This window comes from Hemisphaericaspora subhashii (genome assembly GCF_019202705.1).
Source record: "Hemisphaericaspora subhashii strain CBS 10753 chromosome Unknown scaffold6, whole genome shotgun sequence".
NCBI lineage: Eukaryota > Fungi > Ascomycota > Pichiomycetes > Serinales > Debaryomycetaceae > Hemisphaericaspora > Hemisphaericaspora subhashii.
This window is the reverse complement of record NW_026057209.1, coordinates 208,338-231,438: the sequence shown is the minus strand read 5'-3', so window position 1 is coordinate 231,438 and position 23,101 is coordinate 208,338. Positions and strand designations below refer to the sequence as shown.

General features: G+C 35.8%; 14 protein-coding genes and 1 pseudogene across 15 annotated transcripts; 10 read left to right on the top strand and 5 right to left on the bottom strand. All coding sequences in view use genetic code 12, as the record gives it.

Annotated features, from left to right (window-relative positions):
- Positions 1–502: 502 nt before the first annotated feature.
- Positions 503–1,177, top strand: J8A68_000698 (GNAT family N-acetyltransferase; the record flags this gene model as incomplete). Its single annotated transcript, XM_049410401.1, has 1 exon — positions 503–1,177. One exon carries the CDS (start codon positions 503–505, stop codon positions 1,175–1,177), a length of 675 nt encoding a protein of 224 aa, XP_049266103.1.
- Positions 1,178–3,232: 2,055 nt separating this feature from the next.
- Positions 3,233–4,780, top strand: J8A68_000697 (uncharacterized protein; the record flags this gene model as incomplete). The annotated part of the gene is made up of 1 exon (XM_049410400.1): positions 3,233–4,780. One exon carries the CDS (start codon positions 3,233–3,235, stop codon positions 4,778–4,780), a length of 1,548 nt encoding a protein of 515 aa, XP_049266102.1.
- Positions 4,781–5,090: 310 nt separating this feature from the next.
- On the top strand, positions 5,091–5,666 carry J8A68_000696 (rRNA-processing protein; the record flags this gene model as incomplete). Its single annotated transcript, XM_049410397.1, has 1 exon — positions 5,091–5,666. The coding sequence occupies one exon, from the start codon at positions 5,091–5,093 to the stop codon at positions 5,664–5,666; it is 576 nt and encodes a 191-aa protein (XP_049266101.1).
- Positions 5,667–5,935: 269 nt separating this feature from the next.
- Positions 5,936–6,673, top strand: J8A68_000695 (uncharacterized protein; the record flags this gene model as incomplete). Its single annotated transcript, XM_049410396.1, has 1 exon — positions 5,936–6,673. One exon carries the CDS (start codon positions 5,936–5,938, stop codon positions 6,671–6,673), a length of 738 nt encoding a protein of 245 aa, XP_049266100.1.
- A 592-nt stretch (positions 6,674–7,265) lies between these two features.
- On the top strand, positions 7,266–8,954 carry J8A68_000694 (uncharacterized protein; the record flags this gene model as incomplete). The annotated part of the gene is made up of 1 exon (XM_049410395.1): positions 7,266–8,954. The coding sequence occupies one exon, from the start codon at positions 7,266–7,268 to the stop codon at positions 8,952–8,954; it is 1,689 nt and encodes a 562-aa protein (XP_049266099.1).
- Positions 8,955–9,640: 686 nt separating this feature from the next.
- On the top strand, positions 9,641–10,270 carry J8A68_000693 (uncharacterized protein; the record flags this gene model as incomplete). The annotated part of the gene is made up of 1 exon (XM_049410394.1): positions 9,641–10,270. The coding sequence occupies one exon, from the start codon at positions 9,641–9,643 to the stop codon at positions 10,268–10,270; it is 630 nt and encodes a 209-aa protein (XP_049266098.1).
- A 99-nt stretch (positions 10,271–10,369) lies between these two features.
- HAM1 (nucleoside triphosphate pyrophosphohydrolase) lies at positions 10,370–10,969 on the bottom strand (the record flags this gene model as incomplete). Its single annotated transcript, XM_049410393.1, has 1 exon — positions 10,370–10,969. One exon carries the CDS (start codon positions 10,967–10,969, stop codon positions 10,370–10,372), a length of 600 nt encoding a protein of 199 aa, XP_049266097.1.
- A 376-nt stretch (positions 10,970–11,345) lies between these two features.
- Positions 11,346–11,747, bottom strand: J8A68_000691 (mitochondrial 37S ribosomal protein mS38; the record flags this gene model as incomplete). The annotated part of the gene is made up of 1 exon (XM_049410392.1): positions 11,346–11,747. The coding sequence occupies one exon, from the start codon at positions 11,745–11,747 to the stop codon at positions 11,346–11,348; it is 402 nt and encodes a 133-aa protein (XP_049266096.1).
- A 316-nt stretch (positions 11,748–12,063) lies between these two features.
- Positions 12,064–13,020, bottom strand: J8A68_000690 (thiamine diphosphokinase; the record flags this gene model as incomplete). Its single annotated transcript, XM_049410391.1, has 1 exon — positions 12,064–13,020. One exon carries the CDS (start codon positions 13,018–13,020, stop codon positions 12,064–12,066), a length of 957 nt encoding a protein of 318 aa, XP_049266095.1.
- Positions 13,021–13,169: 149 nt separating this feature from the next.
- On the top strand, positions 13,170–13,814 carry J8A68_000689 (chromatin modification protein; the record flags this gene model as incomplete). The annotated part of the gene is made up of 1 exon (XM_049410390.1): positions 13,170–13,814. One exon carries the CDS (start codon positions 13,170–13,172, stop codon positions 13,812–13,814), a length of 645 nt encoding a protein of 214 aa, XP_049266094.1.
- A 315-nt stretch (positions 13,815–14,129) lies between these two features.
- On the top strand, positions 14,130–16,397 carry BUD7 (exomer complex subunit; the record flags this gene model as incomplete). Its single annotated transcript, XM_049410389.1, has 1 exon — positions 14,130–16,397. One exon carries the CDS (start codon positions 14,130–14,132, stop codon positions 16,395–16,397), a length of 2,268 nt encoding a protein of 755 aa, XP_049266093.1.
- Positions 16,398–16,733: 336 nt separating this feature from the next.
- Positions 16,734–17,435, top strand: J8A68_000687 (uncharacterized protein; the record flags this gene model as incomplete). Its single annotated transcript, XM_049410388.1, has 1 exon — positions 16,734–17,435. The coding sequence occupies one exon, from the start codon at positions 16,734–16,736 to the stop codon at positions 17,433–17,435; it is 702 nt and encodes a 233-aa protein (XP_049266092.1).
- Positions 17,436–17,616: 181 nt separating this feature from the next.
- J8A68_000686 (uncharacterized protein) lies at positions 17,617–18,165 on the bottom strand (the record flags this gene model as incomplete). Its single annotated transcript, XM_049410386.1, has 2 exons — positions 17,617–18,037; positions 18,122–18,165. 2 exons carry the CDS (start codon positions 18,163–18,165, stop codon positions 17,617–17,619), a joined length of 465 nt encoding a protein of 154 aa, XP_049266091.1.
- A 334-nt stretch (positions 18,166–18,499) lies between these two features.
- Positions 18,500–19,507, bottom strand: J8A68_000685 (annotated as a pseudogene). Its single transcript has 2 exons — positions 19,467–19,507; positions 18,500–19,094 (listed from the first exon to the last, which is right to left on the bottom strand). Coding segments are annotated over exons 1-2 (636 nt in total).
- Positions 19,508–19,816: 309 nt separating this feature from the next.
- On the top strand, positions 19,817–22,756 carry MTR10 (Mtr10p; the record flags this gene model as incomplete). Its single annotated transcript, XM_049410385.1, has 1 exon — positions 19,817–22,756. One exon carries the CDS (start codon positions 19,817–19,819, stop codon positions 22,754–22,756), a length of 2,940 nt encoding a protein of 979 aa, XP_049266090.1.
- Between the last annotated feature and the right edge of the window lie 345 nt (positions 22,757–23,101).

The following is a 23,101-nucleotide window of genomic DNA, read 5'->3' as shown; positions in this document are numbered from 1 at the left end:
GAGAACAAATATTTGGTAGTGAGAGAAAGGAACCTCATTATTTGTTGGAATCTCATCCTGCTTATGATTTGAGATGGAAAGCAGGTGAAAGTAAAGATGAATTTGAAAGAAGACTCAATAAGAAGAGAAAGAATGAAGAAGTTGAAGAATAGTTTATAGATCTAGTTATAGACGTTATAGACTTTACTATCTTGTAATATAAATTTCAAATATTTGTAGTCATATATTGAAGACTGTATATCACTCCTGGAAAGACGTCACACTCGTCTTGTATAATGAACTCTATTCGAGAGAAGTTGTAACCTAAAATCCGACATCTTCGATGACAATCGGCCTCCGGCAACGCGTACCCGAAATTCTGAAATTTGAAAAACTTTGGAACAGAGACCCGCTTTCATTGGTATATTGATTACATATAAATAGTACCAAGGATTCCCTAGTTCTAGAGTCAATTGGGAAGAATTAATCCCCATCGCAGTATTCTTTTCAAGTATTTCGAACAATGACATCAGACGAAGTTTATAATTCAGTCAAAAACCTTCCATATGCCGACCACCTCTTCAAAGCCACACCTAAATTCATTGGTCCAATCAATTTTACTTTGGAAAGTGACTCGAGCCGTACTGCCACCTTGTTCACCGTTTATGATGCCAAAGACGTTCCCATGAATTTAATCCAAGTATTAGAAGATGAGTTCAATCAGGTTGTTGAAGAAGGTTCAAAATATCCCCATCATAAACCACTCCATGCAGATGAGTTCATCAGATATTGGTTCACTCATTGTGTGGGTATCTTGATCGAAGGTGACTATGGGTCCGTAATTGACGTTGGAGAATTATCAATTGAACAATGGCATGACAAATTCTTGGGTACGTTTTTTGTTAAACCAAACTATATCGGAAGATGTTCCCACATCTGCAACGGAGCATTCATTGTCAATCATACCAAACGAAGAATGGGGTTGGGTAAAGAATTGGGAAAGAGATATTTATGGATTGCTTCGAAGTTAGGATATGTTTATTCGGTATTTAAACAGGTATTTGAGACTAATCTTGCTAGTGTGAAATTATGGGATTCTTTGGGGTTTGAACGAATTGGGTATATCAAGAATGCTGCTGTCTTGAAAGGGCATGATAGATTGGTAGGTGTATATATGTTTGGTAAAGATTTGCAATAAATCGAGTATATATAAGCGACATCCATGTCGTCTTTTGCAGCATATGTTGGTATTAGGGTTTCTGTCACAATGTGTGTATGTCATACTTGTCTGGATTTTGTATACTGGGATGAAATATGTTTACAGCTTAATTCAATATGCAGGACACTTAAAATTTTTCTATGTTGTCAGATCAAGGATTCTCTCGATCGGAACTTTGGATGGATTTCTTCTTCTAGGAAGGTAAGGGAGGAGGGCAAGGAATAATCTCTATATTTAGAATTATGTTCTTTATATTTAATTACTATATCATTATTGTTGTTGTATTAGTATTCCATAACACAAACACAACTAAACAAATTCCAACTAAAATACATAGAAATGCACGACATTATTTGATCAGGTGATTTCTGTTGCGTTGTAACCCATGTAGAAACCTCTTATCCTTCCTGTGTCTCTATGCTGAAGATTTGGAAAGCTGGACAAATTGGATCTTATAGACATATGTGATCTGCTTGAATTCAATTGATTGATTATTTGGGGACTTATTTTGTCATTTTGTTTCATTTTTTGCAACAAATGTTACTAAAAAGTGCTGCAAAATTTAATTAATATCCACAAGGGATTCACAAGATTGAAGGAAAGGAAACAAACACATAGCAAGAAGTAGCACGTTCTCTTCTTATATTCAAAAAGTCATGCTGATTATTTCGGAACGATATTGCCACAGGAACAACACGATCTCTATGCGACATGAATTACAAGCAGGTGCTGGCAAACTAGATGATTCCTTAGGAGACGAGCTACGAGATCCAGTCCAACAACAAAAGCAACAACAATATAGGTTACACCAACAACAAATACAATAAACAAGACTAACACAAGAAATACTATTACAAGTATGGTGACGAATACAGAAAATTCACCAAGCCCTGTGATACGAAGAGGTTTCACGGTGGTGTTGACTCTCTTGCCTCTTCTCCTAGTTAATCTTCTAGATTCTCCATGTGCTGCATGCAACTCATTAATTTGAACCACCTCGATTGCAGTTTCAATGAAGCTCTTATCACCAGCATTCTCCATCAAGCATTGAAAGAATACACGTTCATCTACTGTCTCTGCAAAACAGATCCTGTTGTCTGTTCGATGCTTTTGTCTGTTTTGCAAAAACAGAAAAAGTTCTTTCTTGAAATATAAATTATTAACCGATGAATCAAGGTTTGAATCTTAACTATCATTGAAAAGTGAATTACCCGGGATTTGCAAGAACTCGGTTGTGTCTTTATATTAACCGTTGTGAAGCGTATTTTTTATTTTTTATTTCAATAAAAAAATATTTTCATTCTTTAAAGAATTATTTTTTAAGTTAAACTTAAGCGACTATCAGATCCCTTAGGGGTTAACTTACAACTTCGTAAAACTACGGAGGATCACGAGATAATCGTACTACTTGGTAGTTCGAGAAAAAGTCAATACAAATAAATGGCTTTTGTATAGTGGCTGCGTGGAAGGATTAGGACCGGGAAATACAACAGAAAATAAAAGATCTAATTAAAGTTCATTTTGTGTAACAATTGAGACAAGATTTTTCATTCAAAATGTGCTATTTTTAGAATCGTTTGCAGTTTCTAAAAGCACCTCGTGTTCTTTAAACCACAGTAGTTAATTGACAGAAAAGCTTAGCATAGAGCCCACGGAATATTGCATGGGATGAAACAGTGGGGTCATAGCGGATGTAATGTATTTGGAGTAAAATATAGAAGGATGCAGTAAAAGACAGGCGGGCAACAGTAAAACAATGAGAAACAAAGCGGTCTAGACCTTTGTTGCGATTGTTTCCTATCTGTATTGTTTGATTGTTATCCTCTGCATTGTGTTATTGTTCGAAAGTTAAATAACACGGTTTTGTTTCATTTTATTATTACGAATTTATTGACGGTTTAATTAATTCTAACTTTTCCGTTCCTTTCTACAATCTTCTTCTTTCGTTTGGGTTGATATGTTTCCTTTGTATAAAGAGTAGTCAAAAGTCAAGTAGGAGCTGTTATGTTACAACTACTAAAACAAGCATTCAATATGAATAAACTCTATAGAAAACTACTATTGTTGTTATCATTAATAATAATTATAGGATATTACATATTACCCCAAGAATCTCCATTACCTTTATTACTTCCATTAAAATCACCCTTGATCCAACAACCAGATTATGTGATTACTGATATTGATCTAATTAAATGTTATCATAAATGTTCAATACCTCCAAATTATCAACAAATTTATCCAAATATTGATTCTGTTGCTAAAAGTAAAGTAATCAGTTATAATATTATTATCAAATCAGAACCATTAGATCAAGCACAAGAAGTAATAGTTGATGTATCCACAGAACCTATTGATGAATCATATCAACAGATTGCAAACTTCAACAAATATAAATTATATAAAAAATCAATCCCAATATCTGACAACGTTAATGAACCTCCTCAAATAAGATCAATCGAAGTATTATTCGGGAATAATGAATTTCAAGATCCTAGACCACAACACCAGACTATCCATTTACCTGGAGATACCCTCCTCCATCCCATATTATCCCTCAACAAATCACCTTCTACCCTTCCATCACAACAATACAACGAGATTATTCAACACCTGCGAGATAAATACAAAATCATGCAACTCTCCGACCTTCATATCGGTCAAACCGACCGTCAATGTCATAATTCAAAGTGTTTCGCTGATTCCAAAACCATAAACTTCGTCGACGATGCCATCCAGGCTGAAAAACCGGACATGGTTGTCCTAACTGGGGATATATTCGATATTGACAGAACTAGAGATTATAAATCAGTATTAATCAAGGCACTTTCTCCAATTTTAAAACATTCATTACCATTTTTATATATCTTCGGCGATGAATTAAACCGAATTCCCGATGGGCCAGAGAGACAAGAAGTCAAAACTAGTATATTGGAATATTTATCTACTTTGCCTGGATGTCTAAATGACCAAATAGCGGAGAATGGGAAGTTTTTGCCATATATGGATCTAGAAGTCAGGTATAAACTGGAATCGATCTTGATTACTTCTTTAGATTCTGAGAATTTGAATGATGGTCATATGAGCCATATATATAGAAAAGCGCGTATGGATGATGATGATGATAATGATAGTAAGAAACAATATGATTATAAATTGTTATTCTTCCATCATCCGTTAGGTGAATTTCGTCCAGTGGGGAAATTTAAACTTGTGGGGAGTTATAATGAAAAACATCCATTAGGAACTGCGACTGGGATGGTTCGGGATATGATAAATTGTGGATATGCTGCGGTTGGAGTGGGACATGAACATGAGAATGATGCTTGTATATTATATCCCGAGGATGATGGGAAGGAAGAAAGAGAGAATAAAAAGTCACAGAAGAAGAAAAAGGCGAAAAAGATTTGGTTGTGTTATTCTGGGGTTACGGGTGATTCTGGTATAACTAAACTAAATAGAGATTATGATAGACGGATGAGAATGTTTGAAGTTGATTTTGAGTTGAAGAGAATATTGAGTTGGAAGAGAACTGAAAGTGATCGAAAAGCTTTTGATTATCAACAAGTATATCCATTGTAGAAGGTATGAATTATTTATTGTGATGGACAACCAAATTAAGATAAATTTGGAATTTGACTTTGTCGTAAGATCATGTTTCTTATATGTAATGTATATATTCACTTTAATTGTAAAATAAACTGTATGTCTTTTAAATTGAACTTTCCATAATATGGTAAACCAACCATGATTCGCGCTACCAAAAATTGCATACAATTCCAAATTCTCACCTAAAGAAAAAAAAATTAAATTCAAGTTCATCTCATCTCATCAAACAACGAATACTCCAACCTAAGACCAAACACCACATATACAATAAGTAACAGCAACAATGGGAAAAGCTAAAAAGACAAGAAAGTTCGCAGCAGTGAAACGTACGATCAGCAAAAAGGACCCCCGAATGTCCAAACCATCCACCAACCCCAACTCCACCTCCTCAAAAGAAGATCCAGAACTCACCCGTTCAGTACCCCAAGTCTCTTCAGCCTTATTCTTCAAATATAACGAAGCCATCAAACCACCATATCAGGTCCTCATCGATACAAATTTCATTAATTTCAGTATCCAGAAGAAAATCGACATTATTCGAGGATTAATGGATGTCTTAATGGCAAAAGCAATCCCAATAATCACGGATTGTGTAATGGCCGAACTCGAAAAGTTGGGTCCTAAATATAGAATCGCACTAAAATTAGCCAAAGACCCTAGAATACAAAGGTTGAAATGTACACATGCGGGTGTTTACGCCGATGATTGTTTGGTGAATAGGGTGGTGCAACATAAGTGTTATATCGTGGCTACTAATGATGCGGATTTGAAGAGGAGGATAAGAAAGGTGCCGGGGATCCCGTTGGTTAGTGTAGGTGGACATGCATATGTTATTGAAAGATTACCTGATGTGTTCTAGCGAGTGAGAGAAAGAGTGTGTATATTAGTTATATATAGAAATTTAATAAGAGATTTTGAAATTCCGAGTTATGAATCTATTTATGATGACTTAAAGGTTTAATGAAGTCTTATATGTGGATTTAGGTGATCTGTAAATGCCTTAGATTGATTTTATGTAAGAGCCTATTAATGTGCTCACTTAGTTGTCCCTAACAAATATTTTTTTTGCACCCATCCAATTTCACCAACACCACAAACATAAACCACCTCTTTCCATGCCACTAACAAATGTCAATAAGATCAAATCCTCCAATCCATTACGTCACTGCGTTCAACCAAGAGAACCTTCCATCCTCTATCTCCTTCAAGCCAAGAAAAACATTCGACACAATCTTCTCCAAAGTAAGAAATGCCCCAAATTATCTCTTCACCAAACACCATCCAATCTCAAAAACCCTCCCACCGTCTACGGTATTCACCACCACAACCAAAACTTCTTCATCCACACGAGCACCAGAATCATCCATACACGAACAACTACATGTTGGGATTCTTGAAACCTTAGACGAATTGAAACAATTATTAGATCTTAAGCCATTCAATGTGCCCCCGAACCACGAAAGCGTAATTGGAGATGAATATGACGATGACGACAAGGAGTACAATTTAAGAAGGGAGCATTATTGTTTATTAATACGATATAATCAATTACTCGAATCTATAGTCTCCAAGAATAATGAGATCAACTTAACGAGATTCAAACTGAGGTGTTTGATAAATGAGCTTGAGCAGGCGATGACAATGATTGGTTGTGAGATGCAGCCTATTCTGATTGAAGGGAGGCTGCATGGGGTGCGGATAGCTACGTATGGTGCTGTTGAGGGATATGGGAATGGAAATGGGATTGAGGTGGGGGAAAAGGGTACAGATTGGGACAGTCGGGAGGAGGAGATTTCGAGGAAGTTGCAGTTTTTGTTTAGTCCGACTGAGGAATTCGATACGACTTGTGAATCAGGAGAGACTTGAGAAGCATTTAATTTCTAAATTTAGTTTGCAGTGAAAAGTATGACTTTTGCTTATGACTTTTGCTTCAGCAATTATATATATATTGACAAATTGTAGAGATAGCTTTNAAAGTATGACTTTTGCTTCAGCAATTATATATATATTGACAAATTGTAGAGATAGCTTTTGAACAGAATCACTTCAATGATTCAATTCTTCTTTATCAAACCTGGCAAGCACCGAAGCTGAGTCGTAAGATGACACGGTGTGTACTGATTTTCTCTTCTAATTCCATATTGCAATACTTTCCCAAAAAAAAAAAAGAAACTTCCTGTAAAATCTTGCAACTTCTCTTTTTTCGCAACCATTTCTTTCCTAAATATTCACACCTGTCACACTACTGCAGACTTTTAACCCAACAACTCAGTCGATGCATACCAAAGCTTCTAGGAAACCTAGGCAATAATACCATATATATCTCAACCTCTAAATCTATTCCCAATATCAAATACCAATAGCATCCCAAGCCGCGTTTTATCAATCATATCTAAATATTCACCACCAGTAGTAGTGTTGTCACCACCTGGATCACCATATCAATCAAAAATCCACAATGGAATGGATCCAAAAACAACTCAGAAAACTAGTAGTTATCGACCACATCATCTCCAATCAACAATCAGAACCCCTCTCAATCCCACCTACTGATCCTCATAACCCTACTTCATCGACATATCCCCCTTTTGATGAGGATGAATTTCGATTAGGATTGAGATTGTTGAGTAGTGGTGTCGTAGGTGGGACTTCGACATTGTTTAGGATTTGTGAATTGGAGTTTTCACACAGAGGGACGATTTTGAATGTGAGTAGCAGGACTAATACTACGACAACGACAACGACAGTTGAAGGGGATGGGGGATATGCGAGGGAAAAGGATAGTGAACTTGAAACTATGGAAGAAAAGGAATCGGTTTATGAGAGTGAAGACGGAGAATATGACGTGGAGGAAGGAGCTGAGGACATGGTGGCTGACGAGGAGATGATTGTTGAAAAAGGGAACAGAAATCACCAGCAGTGGCAAGAAACACCATATTTCCAGACCTACGATCCTAATAAATGGCCATCTGTTTCCAATCACTTATCCGAACTGGCATTTGGACAAGTTGGAAGAACCACCCCACAGAATGAAGAAAATGAAGAATTTTATCTAGATGTAATATCCGATGACGACGGTCTTGGTTCAGAAGATGCAAGCATTTCAGGATTTGCATTATGGAGATTAGCCCCACCTCCTCCTTATACCAATATTGGCCCTGAGAAGAGGGTGGTTGTTAGATATCCCGATTTTCCCATTTCCGGAAGTCTGAATGTGTCGTATGATAATATTTGTTATGAAGAGGAAGATGGATATGAAGACATTGGATATCCGAGTGCCTCTAGTTTTGAGAACCGCAACAATACCAATCCTCACGAAAGCAAGCCAGTTGGGAAAACTAGCCGGGGTAGAAGTATTTGGATGCTTCAACGAAGAAGAAAGACTCAGAGGAAGAATTGGACAAGAACAAAAGATAATTGGGTAATATATCTTAAAGGGAGATTATGTGAGGTGTATCTGAATTGGAAAACTAGGGTGAAGGAAAAGAGTGGGAGTGAGGTTAATTTGTTGAATGATTATGATATTGGATCAGTGAGGAGCGTTGTTAGTGATGCCGATAGCTGGTCTCGGAAGAGTTCTCTTAAGCTGTTTTTTGTGAGGGAGGGAGTTCAAGAAGGGTCTTCATCAGATGGCCTTGGCAAGAAGTGTGAGATGGAAGAAGGCGAGAATTTGATAGGGGAAGACGAGGGGAACGAAGAGTCTCTTGAAGAGGAGGTCAAACAAGAAGTTGAGGAAGTAGCAAAGAAGGAAAATGAGGACGATTTCGTTGTAATTCATAGTGATTATGAGGAGATGATCCAATTAGAGAGTGATGTTAGCGGAGCTATACTTTATATAATTGGTCAATATGCCCAAGGAGATGGAGAAGCATCAACAGCTCAGAAACACGAAGAAAATCATTCATTAGAGGACAATCGAGAGGAACTTGAGGAGTTTGCATCAGTTGAAGAATCATTGCAAGAAGGAGCACTAGATGCGTCTGAAGAAAAAGTGCACGAGCCCAAGGCAGGGATGACGATGGTAACAAACCAGTGTGAGGTTAATTGTGAAGAAGAAGAAGTAACTGATGTTGAAGATGATACTAATAGTAGTATTAGCCTTGGCAGTATTTATTCATTTCCTTATGAAATTATTACTTATACTTAGAAATTTTTCTTATCTTTGATTGTTAATTAGAACTTTTTTTGAGTTTTATTAATAATTGGCTGGACTACAAAGATAAGAAATTTTTAACATATGCAAAATTTATTAAAATCTGATGATCTTTCTTAATTAAATTAATTAATTATGATTTCTGTATATAGCAGTACATTATACTATGGTTAATTACAACTTTATATCTGGAAGGTTTATGTGTAGGGTTTCCTTGAAGTAATGGCATGTAGAGGGTATTGGTATTGCCCTAGTACAATATCAACATGGATTACGTAATCCAATATCTGAGGACTAACGGAAATTAATTTATTACAAAAACAAAAAATATTCATTCACCACAATTTCAAAATTTTTTCTTTGAAATTTCTTTTGTCTTTTATTAATAAATTAAAGAGTAATTTCCGCCGCCTCCACAACTTTTTTCAATTTTTAATTTTATATCAAATCGTCTTTCTCTCTCTTTCTTGCCTACTTTACTATTTATACTTGTAGTTTCTTCTTTTGCTGCTACGATATACCTAATTATACAATATCTACTAAATCACACAGGTAGACAATATAGATAAGATACATATATTTATACATCCAGAACCCAAGGCATCCCCCCACCCAACATCCACGGATTTTAACTACCGAACTAGAGAACCACGGAAACCACATCTATAACGACACCCACGATGACATATTCCACCGGCAGAGGAGGTGCTGGTAATATCCATTCTTCCATGAATATCACTTCTGACAACAACTACATATCACCATCAAAATCAGCTTCTCAAACGCCAACGCAGAATACTAAATCAAATTCTCCAGAATTATCCAAGACAATATCAAACAACAAACGAGTCTATTACTCTACAGGACGAGGAGGTGCAGGTAACATCCAGTCCTCAGATCAAATACCTTCTCCAAAATTAGTACCCATGGGTTCAAATACCCCACAGTTGACTACTAATAAAATAACTACTGGTAGAGGAGGATATGGGAATATGGTTGATAATGATAGTCCTCAATTAAGTAGAAAATTACAAGATGTTGATGGTCCTCCATTGGAAAATGATTTAAAAGCAATCGCATCAAATAAATCATTTCTGGTTGGTAGAGGTGGATTTGGAAATGTGATTTCTAATTCAAGAAGTAATGCCAGTAGTGGTGATGCTAATGCAAATGCAAATGCTGGACCTGGACCTGTTACTAGTGCAGGAAGTGATGTGCCTAATTTATATACCATTTCTTCTCGTGGTGATCAAAAGGATAAGAAGAAACCAGGGTTTTTATCTAAAATTAAAGAAATCTTTGGTCAATAATAATATACCCCAGAGTATATACCTCCTACAAAGATCTATACACATATATACATAATATGGAAAGTTTTATAGTTTAATTTAATGTGATTTATTTGTTTTCTATTGAGATAATAAGAAATCTCTTACCTTATCTAAAGCTCTATATCTATGACTAATAGTATTCTTAACACTCTTATCCATTTCAGCATAAGTCTCCTTAAACCCCTTTGGTTCAAATAGAGAATCCCATCCGAAATTAGTTGGACCCCTACTTCTAACAATATTCCCCTCAGTGATACCCTGAAACAACTTCACTTCTTCACCTGGTCCAGCACAATATCCAAAAGTACAAATTGCCTTGGCCGATTTATCTTCAAACCCAGTCAACATATTCACTAATCCATCTAAGCCCAAACTAGCGAGGAACCATTTGATATATGGACCAGGAAGGTTATTGAAGGCAGTGAACCCTAAACAAGTGTCTTCGACTAAGACTGGACCTTGTATGATTTCGGCAGCCGCACGGGCTTTGTGGATGGTGACATCTTCTATTGTGCCTTGGATTTCGTCGAGGTCTAAGGCATGGTTTGTGATTGTGAATTTTCCTACTTGCGATGGGGATGGGGCTCCGGCAGTGGAGGAAGCTGGGGTGCCGGAGAGGATGGCGATTACTTCTTTGAGTTTGTTGGCGTTACCGGTAACGAATGTAATTGTTGACATTGTGTTTATGCGATTTATATTGGGAGTTTAGTTAATTGTATTACGAAGATGAAGAGGAGATGGAGATCAATTTATAGATTGGAATTTTTCACTTGGGGATTGAAAAACTCTATGATTTCTGACTCATTGAGAAATTTCATAGGTGCATTAAAGATGAACAATAGGAACGGCTACAAATTACTTCTGTTTCTTTAAATATCATTGTGTTTATTATAAAGTTTTATGTACAAATTACTACTACTTCTTGTATAGTTATCCACGGAAGTAGAACCTCCATTACAATGTCCTTTTCATATGAAAAAAATGCAATCTCCATTGGGATATCTTCAAACCACTCACATCGAATTAGAAAACAACATACAATATTCGTATGTGCTTACAACTTACCCAATCTCTTCATTAAGGATCTTTGAGCTCTTCTTCTCTTTCTCAACTTATGTTTCTTCATCTTCAATCTTCTTTTTCTCAATACTGAATCAGCCCAAATTTGTTCCACATTCAAACTATCCACAAATTCTTGTATTTCCTTCAACACAGCTGGAGATGGTGTGAATTTTACTTGTACTGGTTGTGAGACAGGTACTGGTGCTGTCACTCCCAGTGGGGAAGTGGTCATGCTTGGTGGTTTCATGAATTGGAAAGAGATGGGTGTGCGTACCATTGTGGCATATCTTGTAGCGGTTAAAATTGGGGAGACAGTCAATCTTGAGCCGATGGTTGCTTTGGAGGTTATGCTACCTCCCATTTGTGTTGGGAGTCTCAATAAGGATCTGAACATTTCGATATAGTTGAACTCTGTTGAAGGAGTGGTGACGGTTGGGTATTCTTTCGGTGCTGAAGAAATTTTTTTATTGATTCAATTGGTAGCATTTTATATGCAGGAAATTAGACATTTCGATCCATAGTGAGATTGCAAAAGTTTTGAGCTCATTTATTACCATAGGTAGAGAATGGTCAAATACCAATGTGAGCGTTCTTGAATGTAAATATGATATCTGAAGGTTCATGAACGTATGAGTTTGTCAAAAAAAAATGTCGTTTCTTTACTACAAAGCCCGATGTCAGTTTTTATATAACACTTTAACACTACAAATTTATAAAGTAATGGCAATATTCATAACAATATCATCAGATGCATCAACGGTAAACCCATCTACACCACTAATATAATTCGAAGTACTGACTTTTCCCAACATATCACTCCTCCATCTAGTCACATCATATTTCAATCCATAAGTACTCAAAACAACTTCATTATTCCCAAGTGGTAATAATCCACACGCAGGTATATCCCCATCACCGCCTCTTGCCTTATGAAACACTTCCCGGGAATCAAATTTGATATAATTGAGTCCACGATGAATGAGAAAAATCACATCTTTACGTGTGATGTATAATAAGTCCAAATTTGGACATGTTCGAGCAAGGATATATAATTGACTAATTGAATGAATGGTTTGGTCAAATCGACCACCAATACCGTTCATAACAAATATCTTAACTTTAACAGCTTCACCTTTATTCTTCTCGAGTAATTCGTCCCAAAGGACACTTAAACCATCGTCATCATTCACATCATCGGGAATTGATTTCTGTTCCTGTCCTAAAGCATAATGAAGCTGGATGGTGACAATTGCCTTGTCGAAATCATTCGAGAATTGAGACAGTTGTAATATGACTCTAGACCCTTGTGAAGAATAATAATCAGATACATCCGGACGAATTGAATCCAAATCTCCGACAATATATTGTGGGATATATTTCGATCTAGGAAGGGAGTCGTAGTCGTTAAAATAGTCAAATAGACGGTTTGCACCTCCATCGGCGCAGACTATTAGTTCACATTTATGCCAGATGTTTATAATGTCGACATCGATTTTTTGATTTAGGATTATGAGAGCTTGGTTTTGGGTGGAGAAATTGGAGTCGGTAGTTGGGAGGAGGAAGTTAAATGGTTCAATTGTGCGGGTAGGTGATGGTGGCGGTCTGACTGTGAGCGCATCTGGTTGGACTGTGACCTCTTCTTTAAGTTGTGCCTGTTTTGATGACATCTTCTATAATGGTACCTTACTCTATATTGGAGATTGATAAAATTTACAGTGAAGAAAAAAAAAGAGTGAAGCAATTTAACAAAGCAAATTTCATTTTCGTAATTTCATATTTACCAACAATCTAGTTTGGTTGCCATCGATAAATAACTATGAGCATATCCTCGAGTCAGTCTGGTACTGCACCACCACTGAGTGCAACAAATCAACAGGAGACGACAGCTCCACCACAATCAGCACCCTCCTCTCAGCCACCTCAACAACAACAACAACAACCCCAACAACAACAATCAACAGATTCACAACCAGAAACCAAGAAAGAAAACGTCGTTCCAAGGGATGTCCGTCTTCTTCACTTAATCTTCGCTACGCAAGGTATCCAAAACTATCAAGAACATGTTCCACTCCAACTAATGGATTTCGCTCATCGTTATACCAAATCAGTCCTTCGTGATGCATTAGTCTATAATGATCATGCAAAACCGGTAAATGCTAATACTAATCTTAATTCAAACTACAATACCACCGTGAATACCGATGATATAAGATTGGCGATTGCCGCTAGGAGTAATTATCAATTTAAGCCTACTGCTCCTAAGGCATTATTATTGGAATTGGCGCAAGAAAGGAATTCAAGACCTTTGCCGGCAGTTATTCCTCGTTGGGGGTTGAATTTGCCCCCGGAAAAGTATTGCTTGACTGCTAAGGATTGGGATAATATTGATGATGAACCTAGAGATGGAGATGAAGAAGGTAGTGGTGGTTCTGGGAAGAGTAAAAAAATAAGAACAAGGTAGCTTTGAATACTTTGTCAGCTTTGTATTTCTATTGGGTTAACATTTCTGTAGTAATATTATATTATGTATATTAGATTAAATGAGCTTTAAGCTGTCAGTTATTCCCGCTTTAGTACTAAATATTGTTAGGAGCTATTGTAGTCAAAGTTGCCCCATGGCCGACTTCATATTCGATTACGTAATCCATAATAATTTAATTTTTGTTGAATTTTTGTTGGTTACGTAACTTAAAAAAATTCACATTCAAGTTTTTTACAACCAACACGAACAACTACAGGAAGTCAGCAGTCAATCAATCAATTAATACGAACAACAATGCTACCACCATCAATAGCATCAATTCCTGAAGTGAAAGAGGAATATCCAGGTGCATCGCTTATAGAACGTACTGCACGTCTTATTCAAATCACTGATTTAGGTCCTGCTGATTTGTGTAACATTCATAAACTGTCAGTCACCAGTAGCAAAAAAGAACATGAAATCGGAACATTCTTATATTTCACAGGGGTAGATACTTCCAATACAGCTTCAATTGCTGCTCATTTACAATCATTGGCCAATTTAATGACCGCAAAACTGCAATATTGGTTTGGTGAAAAGAAACATTGGAAAGTCCCTGAATTGACTTATTGTAGTTATAATGCTTTCTCAAGGGTTGATATGCGTGTTACTGTACATATTCCTGGGAGATTGGATGTTCTGGTTGTGAATTATGATGGGAAATTGATTCATGATAAATTGGAACTGGAGGAAGAATGGGATAGATTATGGCAAGAAACATTTGTTTCATCGATTGTTAGACTGGTTTTAGAGAATGATAATGATGAAGATGTTAACAAAGCGGGTGGAATAGTTGAGGTGCGAAAGATAAATCCATTTAATAATGGGATTGTATCTAAAGAATTATTAAATTCATTCTTGAATGGGTTTGAGCAATTGTTCTTCCAAGGTCCAAAATTAGGATGTGGTGTTGAAATTCCTCAACCAACTTTGATCTGTAATTATTTGGTAGATGGTTTTATGAAGGTGATCCAATTGACTCAAACTTATGATCGTGCTTTAGAAATCTTGCGTAATTTACAAAAAGAAGAACCTAGTGTGATATCGTTAATTGCTCAAGTATTGTTATTAAAACAAGATGAAGTTGGCGCAGTCAAAGTGATGAATCAAGGAATTCTTGATAACAAGAGAGATTCAAATTTATTAATTTTACAAACTGAATATTGTCTTGAAAAAAAGAAACCTGAATTGGCTCTTGAATTGGCAAAACAAGCAGTTAAATCTTCTCCATCAGATTTTAAGACTTGGGCTATCTTAGTCAAAGTTTATACTAGATTAGGTGATTTTGAAAATGCTTTATTGACATTAAATTCATGTCCAATGAATTCACATAAAGAAAAATATCAATTAAGAAGAATTGTTTCATTAAAGAGTAATAATGATTTACATTTACCTTCACCAGTTGATGTTACTTTAGATGAAGTTTCGAATTTACAAAGCAATGAAATCAGCGAGGAACAAAAAAGTTTAGATCCTCAATTATTAAACCTACCAGCTGCTAATTTAAAATCCACTTTTGCTAAAGCATATGATTTATTAACTGAAATTGTGGTTAAGACGGGTTGGGAATCACTTTTGAAATATAGAGCCAAGGTATTTGTCATGGAAGAAGAATATCGTAAGGATAGAAATGCAAGTAATGGATCTTTCATGCGTAAAAACTCCAGTGTTTCTAATGTAACTGACACATTGAAACCACAAGATAGTGTCGATACCGCTAATAATAACCTCAACACCAATGGTGAAGATGCTTCTTCTACTATGGCAATTAAGTCACCACACAGAGGTGCATTTACCGACAACGAGACCGAAACTGAAGCTGAGCCATCAGCTATAGCCACAGCTACAGAAACTGAAGCAGCAGATGACGACTTCAAGAAGAAGAGATTGTGTGAAAGGTGGTTAGACAATTTGTTTATGTTATTATATGAAGATTTAAGAGTTTATACCGTATGGCAAGCTGAATCCTTACATTTCCAAGCTCAGCAAATGGATTACAAGAAAACCACATTAGAATGGGAAATCTTGGGATCAATTGCATACCGATTAAAACATTTCAAAGAAGGATCAGTTGCATTTGCCAATGCATTAAGTGGAAGATTCTCGGCCAAATCACAACGAGAGATGTTGAGATATTATGTAATGGAAAAGAATAAACTCTTAACCAAAAACACTAGTTCTACATCATCCAATGGTGGTGCCATTCATAATTATACCAAAACCATGAATCAATTAAATGAAAAGATTTTGGAAAGTATTATTAAATTGTTGGTTTGGAATCATAGATGGTATTCTGATTTTTCGCCATATTTGTTATTATCGCTTTCTGATTTAATCGCTTGGGAAGGTTCAATTAAGATCCAATCTTCAGTGAGGGCTTTACATTCCGAAAATCCATTATTACCTGCCAAACATGCCAATTCTTCACAAGAGCATTTTGGAAATCATGGAATAATTGATATGATGAACGATTTGGACTTTGATTATATTAAGTTGTACAAGCTTAGTAATGCTGATGAGTAAGTAAAGCGAGGTATTAATTTACAGTCTATAGATAAAAATTGTTTTTAAAGGTTGTTCTTATGTTTTTATAATTAGTTTAATAAGATCTTTATTTTTTGCGGATCTTAAATTCCGATCTCACGTGCCATGATGCCAAATGCATCTCAAAATCCAGGCTTAATTGTATTACCGTCGGCTCCTTCATATGGTAAGCAACTTCTTAATTTTTGTCTTTCAGTCGTAGATAATCGAGATGTGTTAGATTTAAACTCTTTTCAACAATAATTAATAAATTTCTTAATCATAGACAACTTGCAACAATTTGAAACCAATACCGAAGAATTTTTAGCAACCATTATGTCAGTCACAACAGCTCAAGCAAGATTATCAATGATCCAATCCCATGTTAAACTCCGAACTCCGGAGGAATTACAACCAGAGTTCCCACTCTTACCAAAGAGTGAACGAGCCAAGTATAATGGACAGTCATACTATAGAACTAGTCGAAGAAGGACGGATGAAATAGTTGAAACATTGGTGAAGATGTCGGAGCCGAGAAAGGTCGCAGCTGCTAGAAATAAGTACAGATATATACCTCGCGGCATTTCCAAGCTGGTGCATAATACGCCGGTTGGCAAGATGGTTGTCTTTTGCGGGTTTGAAGAAGTGATCGAAGGACTCATTGACGAGGATGTGGGAAATGGGACTAGGATATTATGTCTAAATGGCGATTCAGAAGATACAAAACTTGAGAGTCTAGAGAAGTATGACGTGATTTATAGAAGGTTGACAGGGATCGATGAACATGACTTCACTGACCTGACATATAATATCATAGTTTTGAATGAGTTGGGCACGATGGAGGAGTTGCCCGAAGAAGAATTGTGTATATTCTTGAAAGCCATAAATTCAAATGTAAAGATTATACGACGTGCAAAGGCAGAGGATATTGTTGCCACTACAGTTAGTACTATGGTAGATATCGTTGTCATACTGGACATGAAAGTTTGCATAGTGCCTAATAATTTCGGTTCCGAAAAATCGACTCAAATCCCTTGATCAGTGCAATCCCCGAAATTAAAACTAATTACAATATTTGCATTTCCCATATAATGATATGTATAAACTACGAAATGAATGAGTATCTATTTACACAAATAAGCATTTTTGGTACAAATCCAAACGTTTTTTAATGATTATTTTCACATAGACATAAATAAACAATCCCTCCAACTGGTATCTAATCCTTCTTGGATTCATCTTCTCTTTCTGCGTCGAATCCTTCTTTAGCAAGCTCGCGTAATTCTCTCTTTGATTCTTCCAATCTTTGTTTTCTCGATTGAATAATTGCATCTCTTCTTTCCAATTCCTCGATCCACATTTGTTCTCTTTCTTTTGCCTTTAATCTCATCTTCTCTTCACGGTCAAGCTTTGCCTTTTGGGTTTCTTGCTGCCACATCATCCCACCACCAACTAACGCAACTAAAGTGGCTAATTGGAACCCAATTCTATATCTGAAATATATTTGTGTTTTTACTTTGTCACCTCTTCTTAATGAAAGTGCAGCTAAGGTTACTGCACCGGTGGTAAGTAATGTCCCAACGGGTACAGCAGGGTTCTCCTTACACCTCTTCCACATCTTTTGAAGGAGATCTTCTTCCCTAATTTGAAGGTGTTAGTAAATTCACTATGGATTCTCGGGGTATTGAATTCAAACCCCGGATATTGTAGTAGTCTACACATACTCTTCATCTTGGAAGGAGGCGGATGATGGTAAACCAATATTCATGTTCAGTGTTGTTGATTATAGTGTCAATTGGTTACTCCTTGGGGGTCAGATAATCAAATTGAGCTGTTACTCTTAAGAATTAAAGGAATAAGAAGAAGGAGTAAATTTAAAAGTTAAATTCGGTAGTTCATACCAAGAATTATAAAGTGGTTCCAACAGGGATTGTGCGAAAAAAAATTCAGTCATGTGACGCAATTGCCTAATTGGGAAGGGCCGATTCCAAATTGAAGTATGATTTCTAGAGAATGAAGGATCGAACTAGTAACAATATTACTAGAGAAGTAGATCTTGTTTCTAATCATGTCTATTATATTGAGTTCAATAAGTGTCCTATTTATTCTTCTTGTAAGATAAATTCCTTAAATTCAGCGTATGCCTTGTCTAAATCATCATTGACGATGATTTTATCATGAGCACCAGTTTGGGCATACTCCATTTCAGCGGCAGCAGCTGCAATTCTCTTTTCTAAAGATTCTGAAGTTTCAGTACCTCTACCAGTTAATCTTTCTCTTAAAGTTTCAATAGATGGAGGACTAAGGAATAGATATCTAGCATTTAAATCGGTCTTCTTGACAGATTTAACCCCTTGCATATCAATATCCAAAAGACAAGTTCTGCCTTGTTCAGCAACATCTTTAACTGCCTTAATGGTAGTACCATAATAATTACCTGAGAATTGAGCCCATTCAATAAATTTATTTTCTTCGATTAATTGCTTGAATTCTTCAACAGTAGAGAAATTGTAATCTTTACCGTCAACTTCACCTTCTCTTGGTTTTCTAGTGGTGTTTGAAACGGAGAAACCAAACTTGTTTGGATATTCAGCAAATAATTTATTTAATAAGGTGGATTTACCAGTACCTGATGGGCCCGAAATAACGATTGGTCTTGACATTATAGCAGTAGTTGTATATGAGGATTTGAATAGTCTGTAGTAATAACTTGGTCTAATGAAAGATGACGGAAAAGAACTCTTGAACATAAATAAAAAGGGAAATGAAACGTATTTACGATTTTTTATCGATGAAATAATACACATTCCCTTTGGGCAACGGTCTAATAATTTTTTTTTTTCACTTCCCCATTGTTTCATTTTGAAAAATATTGCGATGGTAGCGCGTTTTACGTGTCTGTATTTTAATTCATTGTTTTCTAAAGTTACTGGATTAATTGAATGCATACAGTTAGATAATACCCACGATCTTCGCTAGCATATTGATTTCATTATCAATTTGGAAATAGAAGCATTTGTTTTTGAGCGTTATTTCCGTGATTTTATCTGAGAGAACTGGCGTCAGAACCAGACACCTTCGATCAGACAAGCGGTGACAAGGAGAATCATATGAGGCTAATATTAATCTTGTGATAATAATTCAAGGTGGATATTGTGAGATAGAGAATGTACAGACTTAGTTTTAAATTCTAAGGAGTAACTGAAAGTAGTCATGTAAATAGACAGTGTTCAAAATGACCACATCAGTGATTTTAAAGTACGTCGTGTACCAAAGTTCAAAATCGTATCCTTTTTTTCACTTTCGTTTCGCACACTCAAAACTCACTCTCCCATCTTCACTCATTTTTTTACAACCAATTCAATTCCATTACCATTCAATCAAACACATCAAAGATATACATTACTAAGAGAAGAAAGATGGCATCCACAAATGAAACATTAACTCGACTCAATCATGCATTGGATACAATGTATACCAATGCAGCACAACAAGAAAAAGTTCAGGCAACTCAATTCTTGGAAGCCTTTCAAAAATCTCAAGAAGCTTGGGAAATTGTTCACATTATCCTTAATGATGACAATCTTACCAATATTCAAATCAAATTATTTGCATCTCAAACCCTTAGATCTAAAATTACCTATGATTTACTTCAATTGCCAGAATCAAATTATGAACAATTAAAAAATTCAATATTGGATATCATTGTCAAATATTCGCTTCCTAATCAAAAGTTAATTCGTACCCAATTATCAGTTGCATTATCTCAATTAGCATTACAATATTTGTCTTGGACAAATGCATTTTCAGAAATTGTTAATAAATTGTCTTCTAATCAAAGTTTATTACCTGTTTTATTGGAATTCTTGAAAATCTTACCTGAAGAATTATCCGATGTTAAAAAGACAAACTTAAGTGATGAAGAATTCAATCAAAGAACTCAAAATTTGATCAGCGATAACGTTGAGCAAGTGTTATTGATATTGAAGAATTTGACTGATTCCAGTCAAGGTGGAGACTCGCTATTAAGCTCTTCTATTCTTGATTGTTTGAATAGTTGGATAAAAGAATGCCCAATTGAGAGTGTATTACAAATTAGTTCGTTAACTGCATTGGTATTCCAAAGTTTATCCAATGACCAAACTTTTGACAAGGCCATCGAATGTCTTTGTACAATCATAAGAGAAACTAGAGATATTGAAAATGATGAATTGATTGATGCATTATACCAACAGATTTTACAATTAAATAAGTTCATGCAAGAACATCCAGATAAATTAGAAGATCCAGAAACCATTGACGGTTTAACTAGATTATATGTTGAATGTGGTGAAGCTTGGCACGTTTTGATTGCTAAGAATCCAAAACATTTCAAACCATTGGTACAAATATTATTACACTCATGTAAATATGAGGATGATTTAGATGTAGTAAAATATACTTTTTACTTTTGGTATTTATTAAAGCAATTATTAACCATGGATAAATTCCAAGAATCAAAAGCTGAATTCCGCGACATTTACGCCGAATTAATCACAATAATTATCAAGCATTTAACATATCCCATAACTGGAAATGATGACGATTTATTCAATGGCGATAAGGAACAAGAAGATAAATTCAAAGAATTCCGATATGAAATGGGAGATGTGTTGAAGGATTGTTGTGCAATTGTTGGTCCAACTATAGGACTTCTGATCCCATTCCAGCAAATTCAAACTTTATTATCCAATGCCTCAACCACTTCATATCAATGGCAACATTTAGAAGCTCCATTATTCTCAATGAGAACTATGGCTAAGGAAATCCCTACTAAGGAAAAAACAATGTTACCTACCATCATGTCATATTTAGTTCAGTTACCAGAACATCCCAAAATCAGATACGCAGCTACATTGGTATTGGGAAGATATACCGAATGGACCGCCAAAAACCCCGAATTTTTAGAACCACAATTGGACTATATCATCAAAGGCTTTGAGCCAGCTTCAACCGCATCTGCTAGTGGTACAAGTACTCCTGTTCCCAGAGGTAGTGTCCCACCTGGGTCAGCTGATAGTAAAGCAAAGAATGACATTGCTATTGCTGCATCAAGAGCATTAATGTATTTCTGTCAAGATTGTTCCGAATTATTGGTCAACTATTTAGAACAATTGTATATGTTGTATGGACAAGTTAAAGATAGATTGGATTTAGAATCCCATTACGAATTGGCTGATGGATTGGCACATGTTATAAGTAAGGTCCCAGAAGAAAATATGTACAAAACTACCGAAATGTTCCTTGCTCCAACATTAGAACTATTACGTAAATTGAGTGAAAGTGGTGCTGGTAATGAAAAACTAATTGCTGATCAAGTTGAAGTCATAACTATTTTTATTCAAGTTTTGAAAAGTCCGGATTTTGAAAAACCATCATATCCAGTTGCTGATTTGTTTATGGATAAAATCTGGCCAGTTGTTTGTCAATTGTTGAATAATTTTGGTTCCACTTTGATTGTGAGTGAAAGAATTCAGAAATTGATTAAAGCGGGTGTTCAATCATTCAGTACATACCTCAACCGCATCTTGCCCGATTTGGCCAATCTTTTGGTTCAAGGATTCAAAACCACTAATTTCGGTTGTTATCTTTGGGTTTCAGGGGTAGTTATTCGAGAATTCGGTGATGAGTATTCCACAGCCGAGGTTAAAGAAGCAGTCTATCAATTTGGCTTACAGCAATGTTTCACCTTTTTCGAAATCTTACAAGGAAAGAATGAAGAGCAATTAAAACAACTTCCTGATGTGATTGAAGATTTCTTCAGAATGATGAATGACTTATTAATGTTTTATCCACATAAATTATTACATAATTTCGAGTTATTGAATTCGACATTAAATTCCGCCCAATTAACTTTATCAATTATCAATGAATTCGAACCAATCATATCCTGTGTCCATTTCTTAATTGATTTGGTTTCTTGGGGATTACCTCATCCTCCAATCTCGTTATTCGAAGACAATCCAGAACCATTAAAACAATCCATGCAACAATTCGTCATGCTCGACAACCATGGAGGAGAATTGTTACGTGTAGTCCTCAATGGAATCATTTTTAGATTTCATAATGATGTTCAACAAGATGCAAATGATTTAATGTTGAAGATTTTAAGAGTTGTTCCTGATACAAATTTACCAGTGACTTGGTTAAGTGAAGTCGTTAATAGTTTACCTAATATCCAGAAAAAGGAAACTGATAGATTGTTGAATACCGTTAGTGTGGCATTACCAAATAAGGATAATAGAAGGGTTAGATCTGCATTGAGAGATTTCGTTAGCTGGTATTCGAGAAAGAATGTGTCTCCAAGATCTGAATTTTAATATGTTTATCGAGTTGCGGGTTGTTGTTATTTATATAGTTTATATACGGTTAATATAAAAGTTCTGTTTTGCGAGTTTTCATTATGTCGACATTCAAATGATCGGATACCTTAAGATTTTGCGTTAATTTTGAGTATCTACCCGTTTGTTCGTCCCAGACTACGTAGAACATGATGGTTGGTGCTATTGGTGAAAGGGCAAAACTTCAACAATGGCGGGTAACATATCTGAAACTTCCAAGAATTGGTAGCGCGTTATGTTGAAGATTAAATCGTCCCTGGGATGAACGTTGTTTTGGTTATTTTTCATTGTTATGTTCCATAGTAATGCAAAAAAATTGATCAT